The sequence below is a fragment of the Zerene cesonia genome, chromosome 1 (genome assembly GCF_012273895.1).
Source record: "Zerene cesonia ecotype Mississippi chromosome 1, Zerene_cesonia_1.1, whole genome shotgun sequence".
NCBI classification, from domain to species: Eukaryota; Metazoa; Arthropoda; class Insecta; order Lepidoptera; family Pieridae; genus Zerene; species Zerene cesonia.
In genome coordinates, this window is record NC_052102.1 from 3,691,346 (window position 1) to 3,719,108 (window position 27,763).

At 33.1% G+C, this 27,763-nt stretch overlaps 4 protein-coding genes across 4 annotated transcripts in view; 2 read left to right on the plus strand and 2 right to left on the minus strand.

Moving 5' to 3' along the window:
* LOC119832384 overlaps positions 1-2,261 on the plus strand; it is a 3,921-nt gene extending 1,660 nt beyond the window's left edge. The window contains exon 3 of the mRNA XM_038356091.1: positions 2,046-2,261. Within this exon, the coding sequence (XP_038212019.1) occupies positions 2,046-2,202 (157 nt within the window). The 3' untranslated portion in view covers positions 2,203-2,261. The remainder of the gene's footprint in view (positions 1-2,045) is intronic.
* Positions 2,262-2,432: 171 nt separating this feature from the next.
* LOC119832495 lies at positions 2,433-14,280 on the plus strand. Its single transcript, XM_038356193.1, has 12 exons — positions 2,433-2,883; positions 3,055-5,407; positions 5,483-5,718; positions 5,796-6,295; positions 6,395-6,726; positions 8,328-8,485; positions 8,639-8,785; positions 11,399-11,640; positions 12,099-12,285; positions 12,421-13,250; positions 13,338-13,553; positions 13,716-14,280. The coding sequence occupies exons 2-12, from the start codon at positions 3,060-3,062 to the stop codon at positions 14,259-14,261; spliced, it is 5,742 nt and encodes a 1,913-aa protein (XP_038212121.1). The 5' UTR covers positions 2,433-2,883; positions 3,055-3,059; the 3' UTR covers positions 14,262-14,280.
* Positions 7,539-10,662, minus strand: LOC119832008 (growth hormone-inducible transmembrane protein-like). Its single transcript, XM_038355591.1, has 8 exons — positions 10,437-10,662; positions 10,125-10,322; positions 9,873-9,978; positions 8,958-9,099; positions 8,632-8,807; positions 8,318-8,478; positions 7,839-7,971; positions 7,539-7,745 (listed from the first exon to the last, which is right to left on the minus strand). The coding sequence occupies exons 2-8, from the start codon at positions 10,312-10,314 to the stop codon at positions 7,658-7,660; spliced, it is 996 nt and encodes a 331-aa protein (XP_038211519.1). The 5' UTR covers positions 10,315-10,322; positions 10,437-10,662; the 3' UTR covers positions 7,539-7,657.
* A 178-nt stretch (positions 14,281-14,458) lies between the features above and the next one.
* Positions 14,459-27,763, minus strand: part of LOC119832595 (hydrocephalus-inducing protein-like) — a 29,312-nt gene continuing 16,007 nt past the window's right edge. The window contains exons 43-80 of the mRNA XM_038356314.1: positions 27,453-27,576; positions 27,180-27,348; positions 26,748-26,974; positions 26,461-26,660; positions 26,117-26,359; positions 25,843-26,025; positions 25,480-25,771; positions 25,143-25,391; positions 24,746-25,067; positions 24,526-24,668; positions 24,338-24,438; positions 24,005-24,186; positions 23,704-23,894; positions 23,529-23,635; positions 23,277-23,454; positions 23,088-23,201; positions 22,479-22,566; positions 22,196-22,387; positions 21,924-22,113; positions 21,233-21,401; positions 20,849-21,141; positions 20,553-20,745; positions 20,123-20,344; positions 19,800-19,966; positions 19,483-19,670; positions 19,146-19,395; positions 18,890-19,070; positions 18,276-18,445; positions 18,057-18,189; positions 17,510-17,655; positions 17,241-17,376; positions 17,012-17,164; positions 16,706-16,873; positions 16,403-16,627; positions 16,068-16,289; positions 15,407-15,552; positions 15,048-15,228; positions 14,459-14,602 (exon numbers count right to left, since the gene is read on the minus strand). Coding sequence (XP_038212242.1) covers positions 14,459-14,602; positions 15,048-15,228; positions 15,407-15,552; positions 16,068-16,289; positions 16,403-16,627; positions 16,706-16,873; positions 17,012-17,164; positions 17,241-17,376; positions 17,510-17,655; positions 18,057-18,189; positions 18,276-18,445; positions 18,890-19,070; positions 19,146-19,395; positions 19,483-19,670; positions 19,800-19,966; positions 20,123-20,344; positions 20,553-20,745; positions 20,849-21,141; positions 21,233-21,401; positions 21,924-22,113; positions 22,196-22,387; positions 22,479-22,566; positions 23,088-23,201; positions 23,277-23,454; positions 23,529-23,635; positions 23,704-23,894; positions 24,005-24,186; positions 24,338-24,438; positions 24,526-24,668; positions 24,746-25,067; positions 25,143-25,391; positions 25,480-25,771; positions 25,843-26,025; positions 26,117-26,359; positions 26,461-26,660; positions 26,748-26,974; positions 27,180-27,348; positions 27,453-27,576 — 6,982 coding nt within the window. The remainder of the gene's footprint in view (positions 14,603-15,047; positions 15,229-15,406; positions 15,553-16,067; positions 16,290-16,402; positions 16,628-16,705; positions 16,874-17,011; positions 17,165-17,240; positions 17,377-17,509; positions 17,656-18,056; positions 18,190-18,275; positions 18,446-18,889; positions 19,071-19,145; positions 19,396-19,482; positions 19,671-19,799; positions 19,967-20,122; positions 20,345-20,552; positions 20,746-20,848; positions 21,142-21,232; positions 21,402-21,923; positions 22,114-22,195; positions 22,388-22,478; positions 22,567-23,087; positions 23,202-23,276; positions 23,455-23,528; positions 23,636-23,703; positions 23,895-24,004; positions 24,187-24,337; positions 24,439-24,525; positions 24,669-24,745; positions 25,068-25,142; positions 25,392-25,479; positions 25,772-25,842; positions 26,026-26,116; positions 26,360-26,460; positions 26,661-26,747; positions 26,975-27,179; positions 27,349-27,452; positions 27,577-27,763) is intronic.

Genomic DNA, 27,763 nt, shown 5'->3' on the forward strand with positions numbered 1-27,763 from the left:
ATTTTATAAAATATGGTTGATATTGGTAATTTGATACTTCTTCTTTAAGTGTGGTAATGGTCTTAGACAACAACACAATGATTAAATTAATGTCATCATAGGGGATGGAGCTGGTGGTTCGCCTGATGGTAAGCGCCCATGAAAAATTAGAGAGGCAAAAGGTTGATTGCAGACCTTAAGCCTTAAACAATGTAGCACCTTTGATTCCTTTTTGTATTTGAAAGTTGGTGCCTGTTGGTTTAGTTTTTACAATTTGCAGGCCGTTTAGTTTTTTTGTTTAAATAATCATTGGACAAATACTTCTTTAATTCAATACTTCTATCTTATTCTCTTCTAATTTAAATTTAACCCTAAAACCTGCCTCCTAAGTCACTCTCTAAATTATGTGTATATATGTGTATCTATCTAATATTGTAGTCCCCAAATTGACGACGATAATTTTTGCGGTATTTTATACTCTATATTAGTATCAAGGTGTTTCTTAGCCTCTGCGTTTAGTGAAAATTAATTATTTTTAAAACAAAGGCTCTCAAGCTTATTTCGTTGTATTAGTATCAAGGTGTTTCTTAGCCTCTGCGTTTAGTGAAAATAAATTATTTTTAAAACAAAGGCTCTCAAGCTTATTTCGTTGAGGAGTTTTATTCATCAATTTCTTTCTGCAATCCCCAACGGAAAGTTTTATTGTGGTAGTCGAGCACGCTTCCGCACGAATTGGGCCAGCTCGCACCGGGGAAGTACCACACCCCAACAGAAAACCGGCGTGAAATAGTGGCATGCCACTGTGTTTCGTGCGGTGAGTGGGGGAGCCGGAGGCCCGTTTCCTTTTCCTCACCCATCCCAGTCCATTCCTTCTTTCCAGTCTTTAATGTTTCTCAGTTGTCCGCTATGTCATAAAAAAAAAATAAATAAATAAAAAAAAAAAACATTAATTAACAAAATATTACTATCAAAACAAATAATACTTGTAAAAATACCTTCATTTTCGATAATTTCTTTTAATTTGTGTCTTTATTTCATGTTACTCCTGTATTTTTACTAGAATCAACGTAAACTAGGTGTAGACAGTATATTTTAATAAATTTTTAAAATAAGTCATCGCCCTTCTTATCCGCTTCAACGCCCTTCAATTACTTCTGGATCTCTTACCGCCCTTCGCTAGGCCTTCAGCGCTCACAATAGGTCGATATCGCTCACTTTGAGAAAGTCTGCTTGAAGACAATATGAAATACTGACATAATACAGATTCGGTTCCAACCTTGGAAACTTTGCCGATGTATATAGACATTCCTACACATATTTATTTTGATACGGTGAAGTATAAACATAGTTCAGAAGTTCGAGAGCTCGTCGATGTGAATTAGGTCAATACACTCATAGAATTTTCCTTTAAGACTATTACAATAAGACACTTTGTAAATTTCTTTATGTTCTCTTATTTTATAAAAAAAAACCAGGGGTCGACTTGGTTTGTGTTTAGTGAGAATTTTTGTGATGGCAGCTCTTTAAAAAAATATAAATAGTGTTTGTCTATATGTATCTATGTATATACAACATTGTACCGATTTCTTTTAGATGAAATGGATGGTAAAAAAGAAATGGCTTCTCCGTTTTGTCCGTAATAGCGCAAACGTTAGCTAACCTAGTTAGGAAATAATGAAATTTGCATGAGGTTGTACTTGCTATAAATCCCACCCCTTTACTGTATCTTGAATCTTGAAGAGAAAATAATATAGCTCTGTTGTAAATATATTTATTAAAGTTACACGGTTTTCCATCTAGTAACATAAGTTTGTTCTTCATATTGTTTGAATTTTATTTGCAATGTTTAGATCTGTTTGAGCAATTTTATGTATAGGGTGTGTAAATACATTTCAAATATAATTAAAATACTGTATATTTGTATATTGTATATAAGCTCCAAAGCTTAAGAACGTCCAGAGGAAACTGGTAAACTTTATGTTATAATTTTCTTGAGACACTGTCGTGCGTACAACTACTTTAGTTCATCATAATTGAACATCAGAGTCAAATTAAATTAATGCAAGTGTTTTTTTTTTCAAGCTTCGAAGGTGGGGTCGTGTACCGTGGGCGCATGAGTTGAACCAAGCAGAGTTAACGTCACGTGTGGCTGCATCTCTACTCATTATACAGAATTCAACCGAACTTCATTCTCAAAAAGCGAAAAAATCACCAAGCGAATAAAATATCATATTATTGTAATAAAATTGAATGTAGAATTACTAGTAGTAAATGTTTTGTTTTTCAAAAACTTTTTTATTTCGTATCTGACTTGACTCAGCGTTTTTCGTTATAAGATAACGAAGAGGGAAGCTCTTAATTTAGTGTAATATATAAACTTGACGACAGACAAGCACGTAGCTACATACTCGTTCAATTGGTCTATAAATAACTACTTTGTCTCTGACACATTAATAAGACCTTTTTTCTTAAAAGTAATATACAATTTATGATCTATAAAAAGTTTACGGCATCATTGAAGATTGTATTTATATGTGAAGAGCTAACCAAATTTACGAGAGTTTGGGTGTTCGAAAATGAAGTAGAAATAGCAAAGGCGGAATCGCAATGTTCTGCTAAATTTAGCCGGACGGGCGGAGTGCGTCGCGGCGCTCGCGTCGACCAACTGTGTCGACCTCGCTTTGTTCTCCATCTGTGAGAATAACATACCTACAATAATAATAGTTAACACAAATTATATTAACTACAGGAATGTTGTATTTACCAATAGAGACTTGATCGCTAAAATGTAAGTCGGTTAAAGCCGTGCTGTTCAATTTCGCGTGCAGTGATCTATATTGAGGCTAACAATGATGATCTAGTTTTGGCACTTGACCCCGATAATTAGGCACCTTTCTTAAATTTGTAAGTATGCATATTAAAGAATATTTTAAAAGTTAAAGCGTGAAATTTTAAACTTTTTCTTTTACACTTTATATAACACCTTGCAATAAAAATTATCTAATTTTTTAGTATTACAATATTTTACTCTTGCATTTTTCTAAGGTCTTCATTATTAGGTAAAAAAATTTTCAGGGGTAATGAACGGTGACGTAGAAGTGGAGGCGTCGCGCCCTCGTCCTCTATCAGGAGGTATCTGGACCCTATTTTCATGGTTGCGTCGATCAGAAAGGTCTTCGTCTTCTTCCAGTGAAAGTATATCGAGCGTGGGCTCGGATCGAACGGCGGCCAGTTTCGACTTCTTATCCCCAATACATTATAAACTTTCCGCCCCACCAGTAATTTTACCACCTAATTCTCCAACTGATTCATACAAGAAGCGGGTGCACGAACGAAATCTAAGACGCCAACAAGAACGAAATATTACTTTACATCGAAAATACGGACTTTGGAGAGAAGACGTCGGATACGACGCTTTCAGTTTACCCCCTGTACATAAAAATACTTCTGAATGTAACAGTAAACAGGGCAGATGTCGAAGAGCGGCGAGTGAATGCTTGCAACGCAGAGCAGCTTATGTCCCTGGTAAACGACGAGCTCCGTTGCCACCAAATATTACATCGGTTTCCTTACCTCGTAATTACAAAAGAAAACGACCAGCGCCAAAACCCCCTCTACGGTTGGATTTAATTAAAAATAAAGAAAATCAGGAAATTAATAATAATCAATTGCAAATGAATTCTGCATCAAATAACAGTAATCAACGAGAAAATAATGATAGCGAACCAGGGAGATTGAAACAAAGTAAAGAAATAAAAGTTCGATCAGAAAAAAGTTTTCTAAAACAAATATTTGAAAATAAAAAAAGGCATTCAGCTGTAGAAATATCCCACGTAAAATTACTTCCAAGCATAAGTGAACTTGATAAGCAAGCCGCTGAAATAATAGAAACTAACAAGATGTTACATAATTTTAAGAATAATGCAAATGTTGATCAAAGTAACGCAATACAACAAAACATGTTGCCAAATGGGAATATGTGGATGTGTACTAAATGTTTAAGAAAATATAACGTTACGATTAAATCGTGCGTTTATTGTGTACCAAAATTTAATAAGTTAAATGAACTGGTGCCAGCAGGTACACAAACAGATTCAAAAGAACGTCAGAGATTCAATAATTTTTTACAAGAAAGTGAGGAAAAAAAGAAATTGAAGGAAATGCTTAAAGAAATGAAAGATTCTCTTCCAAAGAAATCCAAAGAGAAGGAACTAATTAAAAATCTTAATTTAATGGAAAGAAATCAATCTACGGAAACCCCAACCCTTCGAATAGGTTCTTCAATAGAAAATAGTGTACTGCATCAAAACAACTTTAAAATTGCAGGACAGCCTTTATTAAGGACGTCGGATGCGATTCGAACCCAACAACAAAAGATTAACGACAACCTGATAAGCAAAGAAAATCCGCAAGAGAAAATTAACAAAACTGAGAGCATAAATGTCGATCGCACAAATGAAAAGTCTATTAATAAGAATGGAAACAAAATACCAATGAAAGAAAATGATTCTACAAATGAAAACAGTCAAAAACTAACTTTTCCCCACACAAATGTCACAAATGAAATTGAAAAACGGGTAATTAACAAGAATATGGACGTTAAAGTGAATGTGAGTAAATATCCCAATGTAAACCAAGATGAGTTATTAGGGCAAGCAAATATTGAAAATGTGCACACAAAAAATACAGTTTTAAATACAAATTTGAGTACAAATATTAGCATACATACTCCGCTGAAAATATCGTCATTACTCAATCCAATTTATCTTCCAAAAAACAAAAGTCCACTAGAAAGCTCGACTAGTCTTGTTCCTTCTGATGTTTCTGAAGTGACTGATCCAATAAAAAAGCCCGACCAAAATTTATTAAAGCCTAATCAATCAAAGATCACGAGCAATTCTACGTCGACCAGTAGGTGCAGATTAGATCCTGAAATAGTCTCTCAAATTATAAAAAAATCAATAGAAGAAAAACAGAAAAGCAAGCAAGAAAAAATATGCAAAAAAGATAACATACCACTGTTTGACCATGCGAAAAAAAGGGATTTAATAAATCAACTGGAGCTGTCAATTGCCAAAGGAGATGAAAATGCAGCAGCTGAAGCTGCCGCGAAGTTAGCTAAACTGCGACTCTCTTGTTCTGTTCTTTCATATTCATCGCAAATTGTTGCTGGTCCATCTACATCTAGCATGTTTTTAACAAATGAGAATGAAGCAAATTTTGAATTTAAGAATGTGAATGAGAAACACAATTCCCAAGAAAATGCAAAGCCGCTAAATGATTCTCCTAGTAAATATGTCACACTTAATGAAAACAGAGCAACTAATCAACATGATAGCCCAAAGAAAGAAGAAAATAGTGATAATGTTGATAACAAGAAAAATTTAATTGATAAAAAAACGCCTGTTAACGACTTTGAGAAAGTTTTGTAAGTGAATACTAAATGAAGTTCGATAAATAAATTAAGTTTTAAATGTACGTTTAACTATTTTTTTTATTATAGGATCGAAATATGGATAGAAGATAAAGTAGCGGCACGAGGACCAGTGCAATTAAATATTTTGCGGAATTCAACAGTCGCAGATTTAAGACAAGAAGCTGAAAATACTTTTGGCTTGGCAGTTCGTTTACAACGTTGGATAGTTGGAAAAACACTTTGCACAGACGACACCTTACCCATTATTTCATTAGCCGGACCTCAATTTACAGCTCCTTTTTACTTGTGTTTAGTGGAAGCAGGTAATGAAAAGTGAATTTACAGTTTTATTTCGAATAAACTATGAACATTATAATTATTTTACGTGCTTTTATTTCAGAAGACCTTAAAATAGAACCAGTTGATGAACTACGTGAAAATCCAGAGCCGATTATTTTAGAGAATAAAAATACTTCAGGTGAATTTTATACAGAATTGATTAAATTAGAACAACAGGCACTTGTTTCTAATACTGAAACTTTTGAATGTGGAGTGTGCATGGAAGAATGCGCCATTGGAAATGGAGCGGTCCTTCGTGAATGTATTCACACATTTTGCCGAGAATGCCTCTCTGACGTTGTGCGCCATTGTGAAGAACCAGTCGTTCCATGTCCGGCTATCGGTTGTCCCGGTGTTTTGCAAGATCGTGAAATCCGAGCACTTTTATCTGAAGATGATTATGACAAATGGTTAGCTCGAGGTTTAGCAGCAGCTGAAAGCGGCACGCGTAATACGTTCCACTGTCGAACAACGGATTGTTCGGGATGGGCATTTTGTGAGCCCGGTGTGAGAAGATTTCCTTGTCCTGTTTGCAAACACAATAATTGCGTTCCTTGTCAGGTAATTTCCATTATTTTAATAGTTAAAATACTATTAGATGTTTTATTATTAATCTCTTATTATTTTTGCTACTAATAAATATTTTTATTTTTTTTACAGGCAGTCCATGAAGGTGTTACTTGTGAAGAGTATCAAAGAAAGTTGCGCGAAACTGTCACAGCCGTTGAAAATAGCAATACCGACGAGGGTACGCAGGCTCTTCTTAATTCTTTAATTTCTCGAGGCGAAGCTCTCGAATGTCCAGAATGTAGCGCTATTATAACTAAGAAATGGGGATGTGATTGGGTTAAATGTTCCGCGTGTAAAACTGAAATATGCTGGATTACTAAAGGCCGACGCTGGGGCCCCGCCGGTCGGGGCGATACTACCGGTGGCTGTCGTTGTGGTATTGACGGTAAACGATGCCACCCCTCGTGTGGTTACTGTCATTAAAAACTTCGCATATGATTTGAATGATAAAAAGAATTTATTTATGTTATGATTATGAATAAATATCTGTGAGGTATAATAAATGTGATCAGAAAACATAAACGCAAATTTATTTAACTTTTGTAATGCTTAATTTAGGTGTATTCTGAATAGCCTATTATTAGATGTTTTATTCGTATATCACAGTTATTTATGCACTAAAATTTTTACTTCCTGTTATTTAATCTTAACTACTTTGCATTTAAATATAGTCTAGATTTTAATAACACATTTAGAAATTAATAAAACACATGTAGAAACGAGAAAATGGAAGCAATGGCTTAGCTGAAAAATTATTCTTATATATTATACAATATTTTAACCAGACGATGATGAACTTCCCCAAAAGAAATATCAACCCGAGAGAATGCTAATAACAAAAAAGATGTAACGATCAATAAATTTGTTTATCTCATGCAATATGTTCTTTAATTTGATTTTCGATTTATTTCTTCTATTGTGTATGTGTCAAATGTTTTTAAGTTGAAGATATAATTTAACAAATTCATTAATAAGAAGAAAAATAAAATCTCAGGAACTACTGGTCAGATTTGAAAAATTCTTTCAGCGTTAGATAGCTCATTTATTGAGGAAGACTATGGGCTATATAGGTACGCTAGAATGTTATATGAGGTGACACATCATTTAAAAAAAAGTAACAATGAAACTACAATTAACTTTGGTACTTGTCAATTTATTATCATCAACCTCAATAAAATTAACTTAGAATTAAAGAATATCTTACAATATTAAACAATTGTATCACATCACCTCCGATTTGGATTTAAGAAGCACGAAAATTTATCTAAGCTAGTGGGGATGTTATTTAAGCACATTCTAAATTTTCGTCGCTACGCTATAAATATGGTATTTCCGCTTGTTGTTGATTATTTTCTACTTTCGTTTGTTGCCACCGGCGCCTGATAAGATCATAGCAATGCGCATAAAGATGTTCAGGATGTCCAAATACACTGAGATAGCCCTGTAAAAAAAAGAAAAAATTATATTTAAAAGATTGAGATTAATTGATTGATGCAATGTTACATTGCAAGCTAGATACAAAAAATATACGTACGAGTTAATTGGGTCGTAAGGCTGGAATCCGTACATGGGGTGCATTTCAGCGCGTTTGATGATAGCTTGTGTGTCATACAGTAAGAAACCACCAAATACAATCAGACCGCCATACAAGCTCAGGGAGTATAATCCTAAGGACAAATAGATAAAAATTATTTGGTAACTATAAATTAAGTTAATATTAAGAAACTTAAGATTACTATAAATACATAATAGTTTGAATTGTATTACACTGACACATAAATACAATATTTTAAAACTATAATAATCATATAAAGCTGAAGAGTTTGTTTTTTTGAACACGCTTATTTCAAGAACTATTCTTTCACACTGATATGTAAATTATCTCTGAGTGCTTTATAATATGTCAAATTGAATAAACAGATTCCAAAAAAAGAGAACTTTTTTGAAGTCGGTTAAAAATAAGAGTTTGTAGTCAGTCAAGTGAATTTGAGATGTATTGGGTGAGGTTATTACCGGCTCCGAGCGCGGTCGTGGGCGGCAGGAACATGCTGGCGAGCGAGGCGGCGAACACCGCGCCGAGCCCCATCGCGAGCGGTGCGCGCATGTTGAGGAACTCGCCCGACGGCGCGCACACCGCGATCGTGCTCAAACCACCCACTACACCAGCCGTATACCTGCAATGTAAATGCGTGCTAGAGGCGATGGAATATTCTTCGAATCTAATCAAAACATTTTGATGTTTTAGACAATTTTCGATTTAAATTTCCTTAATATTTTATCTTTTAATACTTATATAACATAATAATATTAGCCTAATTAATCCTTACCAAGCAGCCCGCATCAGTACAGGTCCACCAAGGAAACAGATGGGTGCAATGACTGCGCCCATGATACCAGTGTGCACCATCCAAGCTATTTGTTTGGCTCCAAAGCCTGGCTTGTACTCCATGCCTCGCACTACCATGCCAGACCCAATCATAAGCGCCATAGTTGCTATGATAGACTATAATAATAAAAAATATTACTGTATGCTCACAAATATTTAAACTTATTGATATGATCCAAATTGCCAATTTTTTTGTCTATTCTGTTTTATTTTGTTTTTCATTATTGATAAAAAAAATTATTACCTAGTACATAAATTTTCTCTTACCATCCATCCATTTCTTGCAACCAAGTTAAGTAATGCTGGAGTTCTAAAGACTGTGATGGCACTGCCTGCGGTGAGGGCAATTGATCCAGCAATGTATCCATATGTAGCCTTAATTCTGTCTTTAACATATTGGGGCCAGAGACTGTAATAAGAGTAAATTAATTAAGTTAATCAAAGGAGTTCTTTTCAAAAAATATTACAATAGGAAGAAATTGTAAGCAGCATATATAGCTCTTTTATTCTAGAAATTTATAGATAAAAACTTAGTATTTTCTTGTGTTTGGTTTTACGTGAGTATTATACATTTAGAAATTAAAAACTTTTTAACGGATTTTAAACGCGATTTTTTCATTATATTATTAACCCGACGTTTCGAACACTTTACAGCGAGTGTGGTCACGTCACGGTCATGTTATGTCTGACAGACATATAACATCTCAGTCTCCCCGTGACCACGCTCGCTGTAAAGTGTTCGAAACGTCGGGTTAATAATATAATGAAAAAATCGCGTTCGCGTTGGCGTCGAACAGGACCTGAAAACGATTGGTGTGAAAAGCTGGAGAACCCGGGCAGGAAATCGAGAGAGCTGGAAGAAAATACTGGACCAGGCCAAGGCCCACTCGCGGCTGTAGAGCCTCAGATGATGATGAAATGCTCCCTTGGGATAAAACAGGAATCTTGATATCCGAGCGAGGCAGGGACAAGCATCTAGTAGTAAATAAGTTTGTCATAATGTTTGGTTCAAATTCAATTCAGTCAATTTGTATATTTTTTTTGTTTACTTTACTGATAACAAATGAAGTTGATTTTTCTTAGATAAGTATCATATTTGTTTTTATTTTTTTCCAGGTGGATTAGTCTTTCAACATCATTATACCTATAATTTTATCAATGTTTACAAAAGTGGCCACTCACTGTGCCTCTTGGAGAGTGCCAGGTTTAACTCCGGACCCATAATAGCAGAGAGCCACTAGTCCAACTGCTGATGCTCCTGCCAAAGCACCTTTTCCCAAACTGAATGCTGAAAATTTAGGTTTACATTTTTCATTACATAACAATATATAAATATATACTATATTATATTCTATTAATAGCACATTTTATTTTTTTTGCTTAACTTAGCTTAGTAGTTTAAGTTTACATAACGAATGAAATTATAAAATTTACCATTGGGGCCAGCTGGTGCCATCAATCTTTCCCACATAGTCGGTTGGGTCCTTGTAGCAACACGAGATCTTGGTTCTCGAGCATAATTTCTTATAATATAGTTTCGGGGTACAAATTTTTGTGGCACTGGTGTTTTTAATGTCTGCGTTACACTAAGTGCAGAGCGAGCTACGCACATTCGAGACAGCATGATGCAACCTTGAGTAAATAATCAAAAATATTAATAATTTATAAAACCTGCTGCGATCATATTTAGATTATTATATTAATCCAAAATATGATTATGAACATTAAAAAAAAATAGACACTTACCGGTTTATTGAAGTCGATGAACTCAAGTGCGGTACTACGCGTCGGTTTATATCGAAAATATGTTATTGAGTTTGACAATAGGGATTTGTAATGTTTGGATTTGAATATGAAATATTTATGGGTGAAGAGGTCCGGTTATTGAAAAAAAGTATTTTTCTCGTGTTATGTACGTTTGTTCGTCACTGTTTCTAGAAAATCTTTGACTTTGGATTTCGATTTTTGCCTGTCAATGTCAAATACGTCAGGTGTCAACTATGCAGTACTCTATAGATTATACACTATACTGTCAATACTCTTTGTACTGATTATACACTATACTGTCAATCGAACTTTTCTTTCTACTAGGTAGGTGCTTATTACTTAGAATGGAGTTAGGTTAGTCTTATGTCCATGTTATTGTTACCTGCAAAAAATTCGGCACCCCATTTTTAAAGGTAATTTAATCTAATTTACCCTAATAGTTCTAAGATAGGTCTGTATTGCATATTGCATCTCATTTAAACCGAAAGTAATAATTTATTGAAATATTATGCTTTTAAATTTATCAGTTGAAGCTGTATTTTTTTAAACATTAATGTATAGTCTATGATTTATTTCAATTGTTACCTATTCGACTGATACTGTCTACTCTGTGGTCAAAATCGACATATTAGACATGCGATGGAACTGTCAAAACCGCATGGTTTAATTTGTACTGAATATTGTACACGGATTTTACCAATCAAGAATGGTTTATTTTTAATACAGTACAATAAATATCTATAATTTAGTAGAACTAAAACCGTTATTACAAATTCTCACACAGGAGTCAGGAAGCGTTAGTGAAATCAAAACATGAAAAAGAAAATCGAGAAGATGTCATCAAATGAATCAGGTTAGAATATTCGTTTTATTTGTTATTATGTGTTAGAATATTCGTTTTATTTGTTGTACAATGTTCATAATTGATTTAAAAATTACAGAAGTTGATTCTGAGGAAGAGCTAGACCCCGAAAATCATAAAAAATCTTTAGAGAAGCTCAAGAAGATAGATCCCGATTTTTACAACTTTTTAGAAGAGAATGATGAAAACTTGCTCAACTTTGGTGTTGATTCCGGTGAAGAGGGCTCCGATAAAGATGATGAGGATGATAGTAATCAAGATGAGGATAAAGTGCATTTACCAGGACCACTTACAGTGGACAGTGATGAGAGTGATTTTGAGGTAATTAAGTTTGTGAAACTAGGTAGACTCGATGAAGATTGTGTGTGTGAACAAACCACCTGAGTTATGATTTTTTTTTTTCCATAAAAATATGTATTTCCTACTTTCTTTAATTATTTATACAACACTAGCTGTCCCGGCGAACTTCCCAATGTCATAGAATATTGTTACGACATATTTTCCTTATTGTTTTTCATCTTTTAGACCTTCCCTAGACCTCCATGGACATATCAAGACCAAAATAAGTTAAATCTGTTCAGCCGTTCTCGAGTTTGAGCGAGACTAACAAACAGCAATTGATTTTTATATATCAGATTTAGATTTGAAACTGATATGTTAATTATAATAATGTCAAGGGTATAAAAAATTTATAAATTTGTGAAGTACTGCCACCTACTATGATGTTGTATTTACTAAATTAGATTTGCTTGAGTGTAACTTATTATAATTTATTATAGGATGAGGGTGTAAAACATGTAAGTGGAAAAGTTACCTTAAAAATGGTTGCACATTGGCAATCTAAGCTGCAAGCTGGAGGGACTGTTAAACGCAGTACATTAATTACTGTTATCAAAGTATTTAATGCCGCAATGGTAAGGGCTACTAGTGATGATGGCGATTCCACAGGAGAATACAAAGTGGAAGGTAATTTTCATTTATTATTTTATGTATTTGTGCTTGCCATTCTTAAAAAGCGATGATTACTTCCCCAAAGACATTTTAATTTCTATTTGTTTTTAATAATTTGAGTCTTAAATTATTTGTAATTATCATTTTCAGGATCTTCTGTATTCAATGCAGTAATTCAGATGTGTGTTTTATATTTACCTCCTGCACTTAAGAATCACTTGGGAATGGAGAAGTCTGACAAGGATCCACAAAAGAGTAAACATTTCACTAAACTAAAGGGTTACTTGGTTTCATATCTAAAAGATTTGTTAAAATTACTTGGAGGTGTTACCTCAGAAAATATACTTACAGTACTTTTAAAACATTTGCATCAAATGTCAATTTATATTGCATGTTTCACAAGAATATCAAAGTTAGCACTCAAAAAGCTTCTTTCATTGTGGTCAACTGGAGAAGAAACTGTCAGAGTGCTGGCATTTTTGAGCATTTTAAGAATCACGAGAAACCAACAAACAGAGTTACTCCATTTAGTCCTAAAGGCTATGTATATGACATACGTAAAGAACTGTAAGTTTGTGAGCCCTTCAACATGGCCAGGGATAAACTTTATGAGGAGATCTTTAGTGGAAATGTTTGCTTTGGATTTAAATGTTTCTTATCAACATGTTTTCCTATACATACGGCAATTGGCTATTCATCTCAGAAATGCTATTGTTGTACAGAAAGTTGAAAATCGACAGGCTGTGTATAATTGGCAATTTGTCAACTCATTGCATCTATGGGCAGATTTGATTTCGTCAACTTCAAACAAACCACAATTACAAGCATTACTCTATCCTTTAGTAATGGTCATAACCAACACTATAAAATTGGTGCCAACACATCAATACTATCCTTTGAGATTCCATTGTGTTGAGATTCTTATTAATTTGTCCAGAGAAACAAACACATTTATACCAGTGCTGCCCTACCTAGTTGAGGTGAGACAAGTATCAATGTTTTAAAGTCAATTTAATATGAACTTATTTGAAAATTTTTCAAATAGAAACTTATTTGTTTTTTTTTAGGTTTTATCATCATATGATTTTAATAAGAAACACAAAAAAGTGTCAATGAAACCCTTGGATTTCTCATGTATATTAAGGTTAGCAAAATCTCAGTTAGCAGAGAATGGATTCAAGGATTCAGTTATCGACAGGGTTTATGCTCTTCTTTTAGAGTACACGGCTAGCCAATCACATAGTATTTCATTTCCAGACATGTCATTATTGGCTGTATTACAGGTGAGTAATATTTTATAAAAAATAAAAAAAAATATCTAAATTTATTTAAAAAAAATTATTTAAAAAATTATCCAAATTTAATATAGTAAAGTGCCATGGAGCAAGAGTTTAAATAGTTCTTGTGACATATGCTTAGTATATACATAATTGTGTTATTTTCAGATGAAACAATTCCTAAAAACATGTTCAGTGGCAAACTATACCAAGAAAATAAGGCAGTTATTGGAAAAAATTGAAGAAAACTCAAAGTTTATTGAGAAAGAAAGAGCGAAAATCAGTTTTTCTCTTCATGAAAATAAAATGATTGCAGCATGGGAAGCTAGTATTAAAGCAAAGGGTACACCTCTAGTGGCATTCTATGATAACTGGAGTAAAATTAACAGAATTCAAAAACGTAAGAAGATAACTAAAAATGATGAATTGGCGGGTGAACTTCCTATGATAAAGAGACCTAAAATAGCTGAAACTGAAGATAAACCAACTAAAATAGAAAAGAAAGGGCCACTTGTATTATTCCCATCTGATAGTGAAGATGAGACGGATAATTTTAAACTTGAGGAAGACAATGAAAAGCCAAAAGTAAGGAAAGTCAAAAAGAAAGTCAAGAAAAATAAAATGCAGACAGTGGGTAAGGAGAAATCAGTGTCGGAAGATAATATTCCAGATAAAGATGATGTTGTACAAGACTTTAGTGTGAAGGATTGGTAATAAATATTCTCCTACCGAACCAAGTCTTTTATTATCAATTAATGTTTGAATGAATCCCATAATTACTTACACAGTATGAATTTAAATTTATCTCTTTATATATTCTAAATTCAATACCGTTCTCAAATAAAAACACAGCTTTAAATACTATAACAAAATATATTTAAGAAAATTACACACAAAAATTAAATATGTAGTTATGGCAGCCCTTGTAGAAAATAAGTCCATTGGACTTTAGGCTCCGATGGTTCGTATGTCTCAATGGTGAGACATCCTGTCGGATGTTCCCTCGACGCCCAGTCTACTGTATTTTCATTTACATAAACTGGGATCTTAATATCCTATCGAAAATATTAAAGAAATTGTAATAAATTTTATCATCAAAGCATATAATTTACTGGATGATCATAGTTTTGTTGTAGTACTGCTTGTATTGTTTTTGTAGTAAATTTCAATATGCTTACAATAATGCCTAAATCGATAACTCTATAGTCGTCACACGAACTTTGGTTAAAGTTAGGCAACAACAGATTCTTATATGTGTGAATATTATGAGCTTACGTTCACAGATACGCACACATAAAACTCTAATGTGTGGAAGCTTGACAACTGATGCGACTATTTTTGCGCCTACTTGTTTGTAGGTGTTATTATTCTTAGATAAAATCCTTATATCTATTAAAGTACTGTATAGCAGAAAAATTCCTCTAGCTCAGAAACTATTCGATTTAATTTGATCGTTGTCAATTATTTTATTGTATTCATAAAATTATTTCAAACGTTTACCTTTTTAGGTTTTAGCGGTTCATATGTTGTTTTCACATAGAACTCATCTTTATCAACAAATATTTTAAACATTCGTGTATCTTCGAATACATTTTTGAATGTGATTGTCGTGTATGAGCCAGCTCTAATTTCATAGGGCCCCTGAGGCTTTGGTTCAGTAGCGTTTCCTTTTATTTTAAACCTGTAGATGTAATAATCAATGACTGTAGTTAAATTACTCTAGAATAGAGTAGAATCGATCGAGAAGAATTCTTTTTTTGGTTCGGATTACTATATATATATTATGCTATATATATTATATATAGATATAATAATAATTAATATGTCAAGTCCATAAGAATTACCAAATCGTTACTTACACAAATTCACCAGCAACGGGAGAATCAAAAGATACCCTGCAGTGCTGCACTCCAAGCTCAGTAGGTTCAAACTTAGCTTGGAATTTGCCCTTTTCAAACGGGCCTAGCGAATATTCAGCATCAGTTATTATTGAGGGATGTGATACCTGTTGTGTATATTTATTTAATTATGTTTGTACAGAATCTACGTTAGGTATTTCAGAGACGTCTACTATACTTTCACGTTTACTTTGAAAGTTAACTACAAAGCTTATTGGGCATTGACCCACGATACGCAAACAAATTTTTGGGAATTTTAAGCTAACCTTAAACTGGGATTGTAATAAAAAACAGCTCTACAAATATATTTGTAGAGTATATGATAGTACAATAAAACTATCTAAGAATGCATATAAATTGTTAAAATTGGCGGTCTAATTCCTATTTTGCAATTTCCTCCAAATTCTTTCTTTGTAAAAGATTGCATCATATTGACAAAAAACGTCAATCTTTTGTGGTTCAATAAAAAAGTAAGCAACTGAGGCCAAGTTCAATAAATAAAACCCAATATTTGGTTTTTATACGGAGTTTTTCATGAACCGCATCAACTATGTATTAATTTTTTCTTGATTTCATTCAATGTTGCAATGAAGCAATGTAATGAATTAAAATACACACTCACTGTAGCAATAAAATCTGTTCTGACATCAGTTTTATTTTGCACTCTGAGACGCAATGGTATCGAAGTACCTAAAGGGGTAGAAAATTCAAGATTTTTCTCCTTAGCTGGTAGACATGTCAGAACTATGCCGTAAATGTAGGAACCAACCAAGTGATTACTGACTTCTAAAAATTCCTCTGTCTTTCCGACGACAAGTGGGGAATAGGTCATCACAAGAATGGCCTGAATAAAATAGAACAAAGATCTAAACAACTTTAAAGTGCAATTAAGAGAAGAAATATGAAAAGGTAATCTCAATTTGTCTAATCTTAATTAATTTATATATTCCTAGATACCTCAGATTTCCTGTTAACCATTATTTTATTGGCGCATTCTACTTTATCAGATAGTATATGAAATTCAGCATCTGAAGACAGGGGGTTCTTAATAACCAGCTCCCTTTGAACAGACTCGCGAGCGCGAGATGTAAATGTCAGTGTATCCACAATCTTACTCGGAGTCACAGTCACTACTATATTGTAAAATTGATATTCACGAGTATCTTCGTTGACGAATAAAACCTTGAGAATGTTAACAATTATAATCATAGCAAATATTAATTTCGCAATATTAAGTCTTGTAATATGAGATAGATTTACTTTAGCTTGTATTTCACATTCTTCGTAACAAACAAACGTCCAACGACACGTTGCAGCAGCTTCACCCCAAACTTTTACAGTGTCAGGGTGGTGTATTTCGTAGTATCCTTCGAATTTTTCTGGTATGATCTTAACAATTTCTGTTGATACCAAGTATGATTCTGGGAACTAACAAATATGTAGTTTGAAATGTATTGATAATAGGACTTTTGTTTAAAAGCGAACGTCATAAGAACCTGTTTAAAATGAGGATAAGATAGTTTTGCTACAAACTCATTAGGGAGCAAAAAATAATATCGAATATACCTCTGTAATATTGTAAACGAACAGCTCCTCAGTATGGAAGTCTTTGGCGGCAACACTTATGTTTATAGTACCGTTGGGGTTAGGATGTGTTGCTGCTCCAACCATCTGGACGAAAAGTGCGCTCTCTCCCAATGGGGAATATAATATTTGTGCCTGTTATTATGATACTGTATCAGTGTTAAATTTATTTATTTACAGATCTATTAATTTGATGGCTTATAGCATTAACCTCATGCTTTCCAATTGTTTTGGGTTTAAAGTGGACGGGTATGTCGAATGTGGAGTTTGGTTCCACGTTAAACTCTTTTAGTGTCTCGAATGGTCCTCCTGATCCTTCAGATAACACTAGCCACAGATCGTCCGACCTAGAATAAAAAATTAAATGTGGACAACTAAATTGCTAATATGGAATAAACGATTTTCACAGCTAATACACGAAAAAAATAAATTTTGTGAAATAATAGAGATTGAATAAAATATAGGTACAACAATACTTACGGGTTAGTGACCACTATATATCCTGTTTGCACTTCTCTTACTGGACATTCTAAATATAGAGTTTTATTCTGGACATTTCCAATGTCTACACAAGTGGCGTAAAGAGCTAATTCTAGCGGAGGGTAATTTTCAATATTTAAACTAGCCTGTCGAGATACATGTGCATAATTTAATATGAATTGTTAGTATCAGTTGTTTAATATTAGTTGTAATTGCTCGATAATAGCACGTCTTATAATTAATAATAAATCCTTGTCTACTTAGTAAATTGTAATATATAACCCTAACTACCGCAAACCGTAATTAAGTTGATGTCCAATGAATACCTATATAATGAATAATTTACCAAAACGGGTAGGTTGATATATTTCATGAATTATATAAATTATACCAATTTATTTGATCTTTCAGAATAACAAATTTATTAACTTATAACCAGGGTACAAAAAAGTTTACATCAAAATCTATTTTTATACATGTTTTAATTTTCTGCACTTCTTATTGCTGTATAATTAGTTGTTGTACGTATATATAAGAATAATCTTACCCAAACTTTAATAAAGGGATTATGTTCAGCAGGTCTGAACGTTATTGTAAAGGTAACATTTGTGCGCGCCGCAATGTTACCTTGCATAGGAGATATTTGGAATTCGTCTGATTTCAATGGCTGCCACCAAAATCTAGTTTTTTTTACAAAGTGTATTAACGATAAATTTTAATCAAACCTAAGGTAAAAATAAGTAATAAGACAAATACAAAAAATTACCTCGCACCAAAGTCTCCTTTATTTAACAACATGACTTTAAGAATCTTGCAACCTCGCTTGCGAACTCGGCCGAATTGCAACGAATTTTGGCTAAAGCACAAACTCATTCCGGTGGCACTGCCGCTAAGACGGACTAGAGGTCTCTCAAATTGGAATACTTTCATGTTCAACTAAAAATGTTATCTTGTTACTTAAGTCTAATTGAAAACCGCAATATTATGCGTAACGATAACGACGACAAAGAAAGATTAAATAAATGAGCCTCAAAACTCGCATTAACTACAAGTCTTTGCTAATCCTACTTAACTTATATTTTTTTTATCGCGATATTCCTACGGGATACGGACTTGACGGGGGTGAAACCGCTGGGCGCAGCTAGTAATTAAATAAACTGCTGCTACAGGCGAAGGCAATATTTATAACATGTTATAAGCGAAGCCGGGGCGGACGGCTGGCGTTGTATCTATTCAATTTGTTATATACTACATTACTACTGTAAAATTATCGGACTATGGACATTAAAAAAAGTAATCATCACATTTACAACCAAGACCGTTTGTTTAATACCTTTAGAATATACGTTTTTATATTTTTAATAAAGTCTTGGTGATTACCTGTACGTTCAGCTTACTGATCATTCCTATCGGTTTGAACTGAATTTTCAGAGGCACCTTCCTGTACGGTTTTATGACGCATTTGTTTGGTATAACCTTTAACGACGAGAGTGCATTTTGTATGTCCATTGCAATTTGCTCTTGAATTTTATTATCCTTGTATTGTTGTAGCATTTCATTTCTAATAAGTGGTAATTTTTTTTTTAAATTTATATTTGCGGATTTATTTATGTATCCGTTAAGATTTGTTACTTACCTAGAGGGACCTGCATCAGCTGAAATTTGCGTATTGGCTGCACTGGGACTCAGGCAGACACTGGTTCCCTCAGATTTTGTTCCATCGTCAAGAATACCGTATGTGTCTCGGAAAATGAAGCTAGCCTCTATCGGGACTTTACTGTGATTCATGACTTCGATTTGACGCACTATTTTTTCTCCTACTTTCACAGGACCTAGATCGAAACTCTTTTGACAGCCTTCGTACAAATCGAATAGAAGAGGGACACCTAGAAAGAAGCAAATTACATATATATTTTAATGGTGTTTTTAATATGAACTCAATTATAATTATGAAACAAAATAGATTAATAAACCTTCTCCTTTAATTGTTACAATTTCTTCACACAACGAATTCACCCAGAAATGTAATTTAAACTCGTATTGCTTGACTTGTTTAGGTCTAAAGTATATTGAGATTTTCATTCTTTGACCGGCCTCTACAATTGCTTCATTTCGATAGTAAACAAATAATTCTGGGATGCTTGAAAAGTTAAGGTCCAAGCTAGAAAAATAAATTATTAAAAAGTAAATAACTAAATATCACACTAGAAATAATATTCTAAGAAAGGTCATAAAAATATATTTTTAATTTTAAGATGGAATTAAAACCAATGTAATGATTATTTTTTACGTTATTTGCTCTTTATCGTCATTTTCAAAGGCGATGTTTTTCTTGTACGTGGTATCCGGAGCGTTAACTATACATTTTCCAAAATCATATTCCATGCAAGAAAAGTGGTACAAGGGCTTTTCTATTTCAGCGTGAAGATAAATGTTATATTCAGGACCATCAGAAACCTGTAAAAAATATTTTGATATTTCCTCTGGGAAATACTCAATTCAGATTTCTAAACTTAACAGGGGAGTTTAAAAATATGGTCAGTATATGTTATTCCAAAAAAAAAATGAAATGTTTGTTTTTTAAATAAAAATAAATAAGTAGTAATGACGTACCGATAAGGTCATTGGAAACGCTTGTACAGGAACTTGTTTTAGCGTAAAGTAGACGGTACATTCTACTGTATTGCCAGGGCTAACGTGTCCGCTGTTGGGCTCTACGCTAACTTGTAGATACTTCTTCACCGAACTGCAGTTGTAATACCACTCGAAATAAAACGTTGCTGAGCCGTCGTTCTTAATTGAAAATGGAATTGTTCTTTGGTATGTTGACGCTGTCTAAGGAATTTGAAAAATAATTCATTGAAAATCATTCAATTCATCGTTTTACCTCCTGCTTAATTGCTTTTTTGCTATTCTTGTTTGCCATAATATGATATAAACTTAAGAGGACTTGTCTTTTTATATGTACCTAACCTAATCTAACTAAAATATCAATTCAAGGTGTCAAAGAAAGCAAAAAAGTTTTTAAAATATAAAGTCTGACCTGGTCAAGATGGATATTTGTAAGTGCGTCACTGCTCAGAATGTGGTCATTGCCAATTAAATAATAAGTTATTTTAGGTTTAATCGAATGACTTAGGGCATTCACACACAACGTTAGTAGCTTGGTCAAGTATTGTATGCTACAGAAAATTTTAAACGAAAGCGGTCCATCTTGTATTGGTGTGTAAATAATTCTGTGGGAAAATATAATGTTAATATCATATAAAAGTAACACACAGGAGACGTCCTTTTTATGCATCATTAATGAAATAAAGTAATTAATTTTAATATACGAACTTTATTTCTGTTTCAGATTGCGCTTTTAATACTCCCTTTTCTGGCTCTACTATGACCGGTGTCTTGCCAGATTCATTGCAGAGAGAGTTTCCTTTAAATTCAAAGTTCAATGCTTCGCTTTCATTGTTCTTTAATATAACGATATTTTCCGTAGTGAATCCTACTAACGAATTACGTATCAAGAGTATTGTTGGAACGAAGGAAATATCCGGCTCTCGTACGATGCCCACCACAAGCAGATTCATTATTATCGAATATACAGGAATTATAAACTTCCATTGAGATTCATAAACCTAAGCAAAAAATATAATACCAGTTTGATTAATTATCAGATAGTAGAGCGAATCTTTAAAGTTATTTAGGTAAATGAAATGTAACTCATACCCCTGGTGCGGTCGGTGAAAATGTAAATTCAACTTCTGTTGAAGTTCCACCTTCTACGTAACCTTTTAGCATGTTACAATGTACTGGTATAAGTTCAGGTTTGTCCGACATCACCATTTCAAATATAAATTCATATGCCTCGCTCGTAGGATTGATAACATTAAAGATCCTTTAAAATAATTTAATGAAAATATTTAATGTATTTAAATAATAAGAATGTAGATCAAGTGAATGCCTAATTATTAAATAACTAGCAAACTCGGCGAACTCCGTTTCGCCACCAGATGGCTTCGTTTTTCCCGCTTTTCTGTTGAAATTTTTCCGGAATTTTCTTTGCTATAAACCTCACGACGCCCAAGACCTTTCCAACGAATGCAAAACCGTGGAAATCGGTTCGTGCGTTCTGGAGTTACAGCGTCAGGAAGGAAAAAGCGCCTTATTTTTATATAGTAGATTTTCAAAGGAGCTTATTAAAGAGTAAACAAGGAATGGAATATCTATGTCATTCAAGTATTATCACTCTTTCACTGTGGTAGTTTAAAAAATGACTATCATAGACCTTTGTAATAGTATATGTGCTAAACTGTATGTTTATAAAAATGAGTTTAAGTTCACACAACTGTAGATCATATGAAATATGAATACTGGAGTACGTTTTTAAATGCATGTATATTATTTTCGTAAAACATACTTCTTATAACACCCAGAGCCGAGCACATTAAATTCTAATACAGTGATGTGTTTTGGTAATGCTACACCGGAAACTTTTCTTCTCCCTGATGTCAAATAATCGCTTTCTTCTATATCTAAATGTACGTAAGGAATTAAAGATTTAGCTGTTATTTTGCATGATATGTTCATATCGTATGGATCCAAATTATCTGAAAATATAGCTTTTATTGAAGTTACCATATTATATAATTTTTATACATAATACAAATATACGAGAATACAAAAAGTTACCTATTACACTTTTTAGTCTAACTCTATACATAAATGCATCAAGAGGCGCAAACGTAACTTGAAAAGTGCAACTTTCGTTGGGTTTTAAGCATTCTTTTGTTGGCTCTATCATAAACGGTAAGTCTACTTCAAACCAAGTATCGACACTTTCTCTGCTACTTTTTTCACTAAACAGTGTCACTTTACTTGGACCTAAAACAAAATAAATCTCAGCGATGTAGGAACCTTGAATAATGTCATAAAATCAAATGTCTTAGAATATTGTACAATCAATCATATTTACCATCATTTTTATTCTCAATAGATTCACGATTAATTGAATCACCACCGACATTGTTCGCATCTTCTTCTTCAACAGTTTCCATCGCCTTCTGGTACAGTAAATGTGGTTATCGTATAATTTATATTAATTGTATCTAATTATCACTTGTAATTAATGTACCTACTCGCGTCCAAAAGCAAGCAAAACATACACAAGACAATAAAAATCAAATAATTTAGCGTATAAATTTTTTTAAGGCGGTTTATGTACGCTTCTATTTCTCAAACGGTCCGGCAAAAAATGATATAAAACCCGCAATAATAATAGATTTTATCATTTTTTCTTTACTTCTCATGGAAACAACTATAATGTGGGGTACATTGGGTCAATGAAGTCTGGCAAAAATGCAACTATATACTATTCTTGTTGTTGTCAGTCTCAATAAAACTTAAAATCTTTTAGTTGTTTGTTTTTAATTCACGTCTATGTGTCTGGACTTTGCAAATAATTGGTAGCTTAGAGATTATTGAAATATCTCATTACAAAAAGAACTTCTTTTGACCTGGGGGGCCGCTGGTGGAGATCGTTTTATATATAAAATTTAAATCAATAATACAAATAACAACCAACCTTTATTGGAGGCTTATCTATTCTAGTTGGAAATTCATCATCAATGACAAAATTCCAAATAACTTTCATTGGAACCTTTCCAACATTTTTTACTTTGAAATTGAAGTTTCTTATCTGCAAATGGAAATATCATTATAAGAAATGTGAAAAATTTAATTTAATTAAATTAACTTTCGCAAATTAACTAACTTGATAAATAAAGGTATCCTCCAAATTAATGTCTTCTCCTAAATCACAAGTATACTTTGTATATTCAGTTAAAGCAGAATAAACAACGATCATATTTAAAACATCTAGTACATTTTCAGGTGCAACGTGGGACTGTTCCGTGATTATTTCTTCATATCTCTCATTAACACAAATGTCTCTATAAATTTCACAATTTGCTTTTATTCCAATAGAAACTAACTTAAATTTTTATATTTATTGGAAATGACATACTCATTATGGTCAAATATGGTAACGGTCTGTCGATTGTCCCAAGCTATACCTCGTATGTCAGCGGTCAGAGCGTCATCAACAGCCATTAAGGTTAGGTTTAGGAACTCCTATAAGTAAATTTTATGAAAATATTAAATTAATGGAGCCCATAACAATAAGTAATATCAGATTTTACCTTTCTGATTGAAACGGGTTTCTGAGAAAAGAACATTATTTCCAAATCTTTTTCTTCACCAGGTAAAATATAACCAATAGATGGTCTAACAACTATAGGTTCTACTTCTTCCCAACTAAACCTATACATTTTTTCAGAATTGTTAACCATTATGATAGCCCTTTTTTGGATAGCGCAAAGTTCGCAACCACCTGGAATACGTCATGGCCCTTGAATTAGTTGTGTTATTTCAGGTTTTTAACTTTGCTGCTTAAGATACGGGGTATTAAAATGTTATTTATTAATATAATTAGGTATTTACCAAATTCCAGAACATATTTTTGTACATAATGTTCCATACTGCTGGTAGTGTCACTATGTTTAACCGATGCTTGCGACATTCTCTTACTTTTCTTTGTATCTATTTTAGATTTTCTTTTTTCAAACGGTGCTGCACTTTTACTTTTCTTTCTGCTATCTAACGTTGAAGCCGTGGAAATAGTGCTTCACGGGAAAAAAGGATATTATATAAACGTTTATTAGAATTATATGAAACAAGGTTAGAATTTATTTGATATTATAATCAATATACATATTCAATTGTTACCATAATTCCTCTCATTTTTTTAGAATAGAGAACATTTGAAAAAATTACCCTTCTGCTGATTTATAAGCATCCAAATCAAGATCCATTGATAGCATCTCTAGACCCAATAATATAACATCTTCCATAAATGCTTCAGCTTCACACAATACCTTCAGCCAAATTGTATATTTTTATATTTATTTGTATCAAATTTAAAACAAAATAACATATTGTGATGTTTATATACAAATACTAACGACGAAAAACTCATAAGGATTTTCAAATATTGTTAGTTTGACATCGCAGGAAATTCTGCCTCTTCGTATTGGATTATAATGTACATTTAATGTAGCTAACTCTTTTGGACGCAAGATGAGTCGCATACTATCATTAATATAATCTTAAATAAAACAAAATAATTACACTTACATTCTATATGAAATTATAAAATATTTATGAAAAACGTATTAAAGTTACCATTGTTGCCTTGCAAAATCATGCGTTCACTTCCATGACTCGTGGTTATCCAAAATACGGGTCGTTCTTCTTTGAGTGGACACAATACTTCTGCAATTACTTCGGTTTTGACCGAACTTATATTTCTGAAGCGTATTTGTTGGTTACTGATAGATCCTAAACATGTCACTGGGAATTGCAACAATGCGATTCTATGGTGTCGTAATTGAGGGGTAACAAGGCGAATTCTTGGAATGACTCCTTCACCAATTAAACATACTCTAAAAGATTGTTCCTGATTATCGAGCAGTTTTAATTTAATTTCCAGTACAGATCTGTACTCCTAAAAATCGTTGTTACTGTTAGTCCTTGGTGATATGGGAGTATTTATACAAGTATGTACTAATTTTTAACTTACTATAAGAGTTTTTGGGCTAAATATAATTCCTAGATTTTTATGTAATAATGGCTCGATGTGAGTCTCATATTTATCCAAAGAGAAGATATCAGGGTTCGAGTTTGACTGATAATGTAGTTTCATACTAAGAACAGAAGCTACTAAGCCACTATTGTACAAATCTATTGTTGCCGTATAACTTGTATTGACATTAACGCAATAAAAATGTAATGTCACTGAATCTTCCACGAAAACGCAATGTGGCGAGGACTGAAATAGTCAACCATAAGATATAATGTTATTATAATATACTCAATAATATCCACATGCTAATCTTGATTTAACATTAAGAACTGACCTCTGGAACTTTATATTCAGAAAGATTTTTCACAATTAAATGTTCTCGGAATGTTGTTTCTATATTCCAAAAGTCTAACGTTGGCATCGCACCGGTTCCAACTAATTTAAGCGGTACACCGCACGCTTCGGCTGGACAGGTGTCACTTATAATAAACTTGATTGTCTCCTCAAATGTTTTAGCCGCTGTCGCCATAAATTGTATTTGAAGTGTCCGACTCGTTCCCGGAGCGAGTAAATTATCGTCATTCATAATGAAGAAATTTCCACATTTTAGGGGTGGATTTTTAATTCTAAACAAAACAAAAATAAAATCAGTATAGATAACGGTTATTATAAATTACGAGTAATTAATTTGACATACTTGTTGTCTTTTAGTTTTGCCGTAGGTTGAGGTGCATCAGGATCAGGTTGATATTCAGGCGGCAGTATAATTTCGTATGTTATGGGACATTTACTGGTATTGTTTAAAATTACATCTCGCATTACACCACTGCCAACCGGTATGATATGAAAATTCAGCTCTCCCAGTGGAAAGAGCGTAAATCTGAAGGTAATAAATTGTCAAATAATTCGAATAATATATTATTTAATAAAAGTAAATATTTGAGTATAGGGAGGTATCGCCAATTACTAACGTATTATAAAACGAGGCTATAGTAACACAAACTGGAAATTTTGCGACAACCACTTGATTTTTACTGCCATCTAACAATGAACACGTATATGCTGGGACATTTATTAAATTCATCGAGGTTGTAGGTGTACATTCAAATTCTATAGTAACTAGTTTCAAAGTTGGTGGTATAACTCCATAGTCTGGGACTGCCTCAAAGGACTTTAATAAGGAAGGCTGAGGAAAGTTTTTGACCTTTTTTAACCTAGAAAGTTACAAAAAAAATTATATAAATCTTGCCAAATGTTCATCGAAACTAATAAATTTTTACGCATCCCGCCATCTACTATTTCTGCAATGACTCACTTGTAAAAAATATTATATTTGCCTCTATTTAAGAGGTACATTTCTTGGTAAACGGTGGAATTCACTTTAACATTGCCATAATTTAAGAAATTTTCACTCGGATTTTCGTATGCACACTCAACCATAACATCGTAACATTCTGCTGATAAATAAAGAACATCCACAATCATTGGGTTTCCTCTCCCTTCAGCATCGTATATCTGTGGAATAATTGTGTTTATATTAGCTTATTTCGGTGCCATTGGTTTATTATATTAGAAAGACAAATAAATCATATTTTCAAGTACATCAATCGTTAGTGCTTTATGAGCTGTGACCCCAACTCTACAGGCGATATAGGTGACAGGCACAACTTGATTATCTTGGCGCTGAACTATTCCAGATGTCTGTGCTATTATAAAATCTTCGATAAAATCCTGAGGGTTACGAATTTGCCACATAATTGGTAATATTGAGTCATTTTTAACAATAAAACGATCATCTTCTCTTCTATATAGTAAATGTCGACCGTATTCTGAAAAAGATACGACAATTTATTATATTTTGTTAAATGTTGACGTACATAATGAAACAAGAAAAATAAGCCAATTTTAAGTTAAAATGAAATATTGTATATCATATTTTTTCACGAAAAACCTCGAATCATAGAAATATTGTAAAATTATTTGTTACATCCATAATAGATGCAAATGAGTAATCTGTGAAGGAAAACTTCAAACCAATAGTCTTAGTCAGCGGTAGAATTTCTACAACAGGTACGACACCACTGCAAGTTATTTTTATTGAAACTATCTCCGGATTATCCTTTACACAAAATAGTAATACACTCGTATGAACTCCAAGATCCGCTGGCGCTGCGAAGACAGTTACTTTTCCTCGACAACCAGGCTAAAAAACATCCTTTGATTTAAGACTAGATAATGGAAATTCATAAAGTATTTCGTTGGCGAATAATCATAAATGTCTGATAGTAAAAAAATATTATTACTCACTTCCAATCGTATAAATGTTTTGTCAATTTGAAAAACTGAGGTGTCTTCCAAAAATTCTATGGCAACATCAGCTGTTATTAATGAAGAATTTCTTAAATCAATTGAATAGTGTTCTTCATATATCCTTAAAAAATTAATCAATAAACTATGTATAGTCAAAATTATGCAAACGAATGAATATTACTAGTTATTAGTACTATTTACAATTGGATTGTTAAAGATCTACATTTTGAGGACCGAGGGCCGCCACCTCTGGTGGTGAGGTGGGGGCTGCGAGGGAAACCTCTATAAAAGTGCGCCGGAGGGCCCCC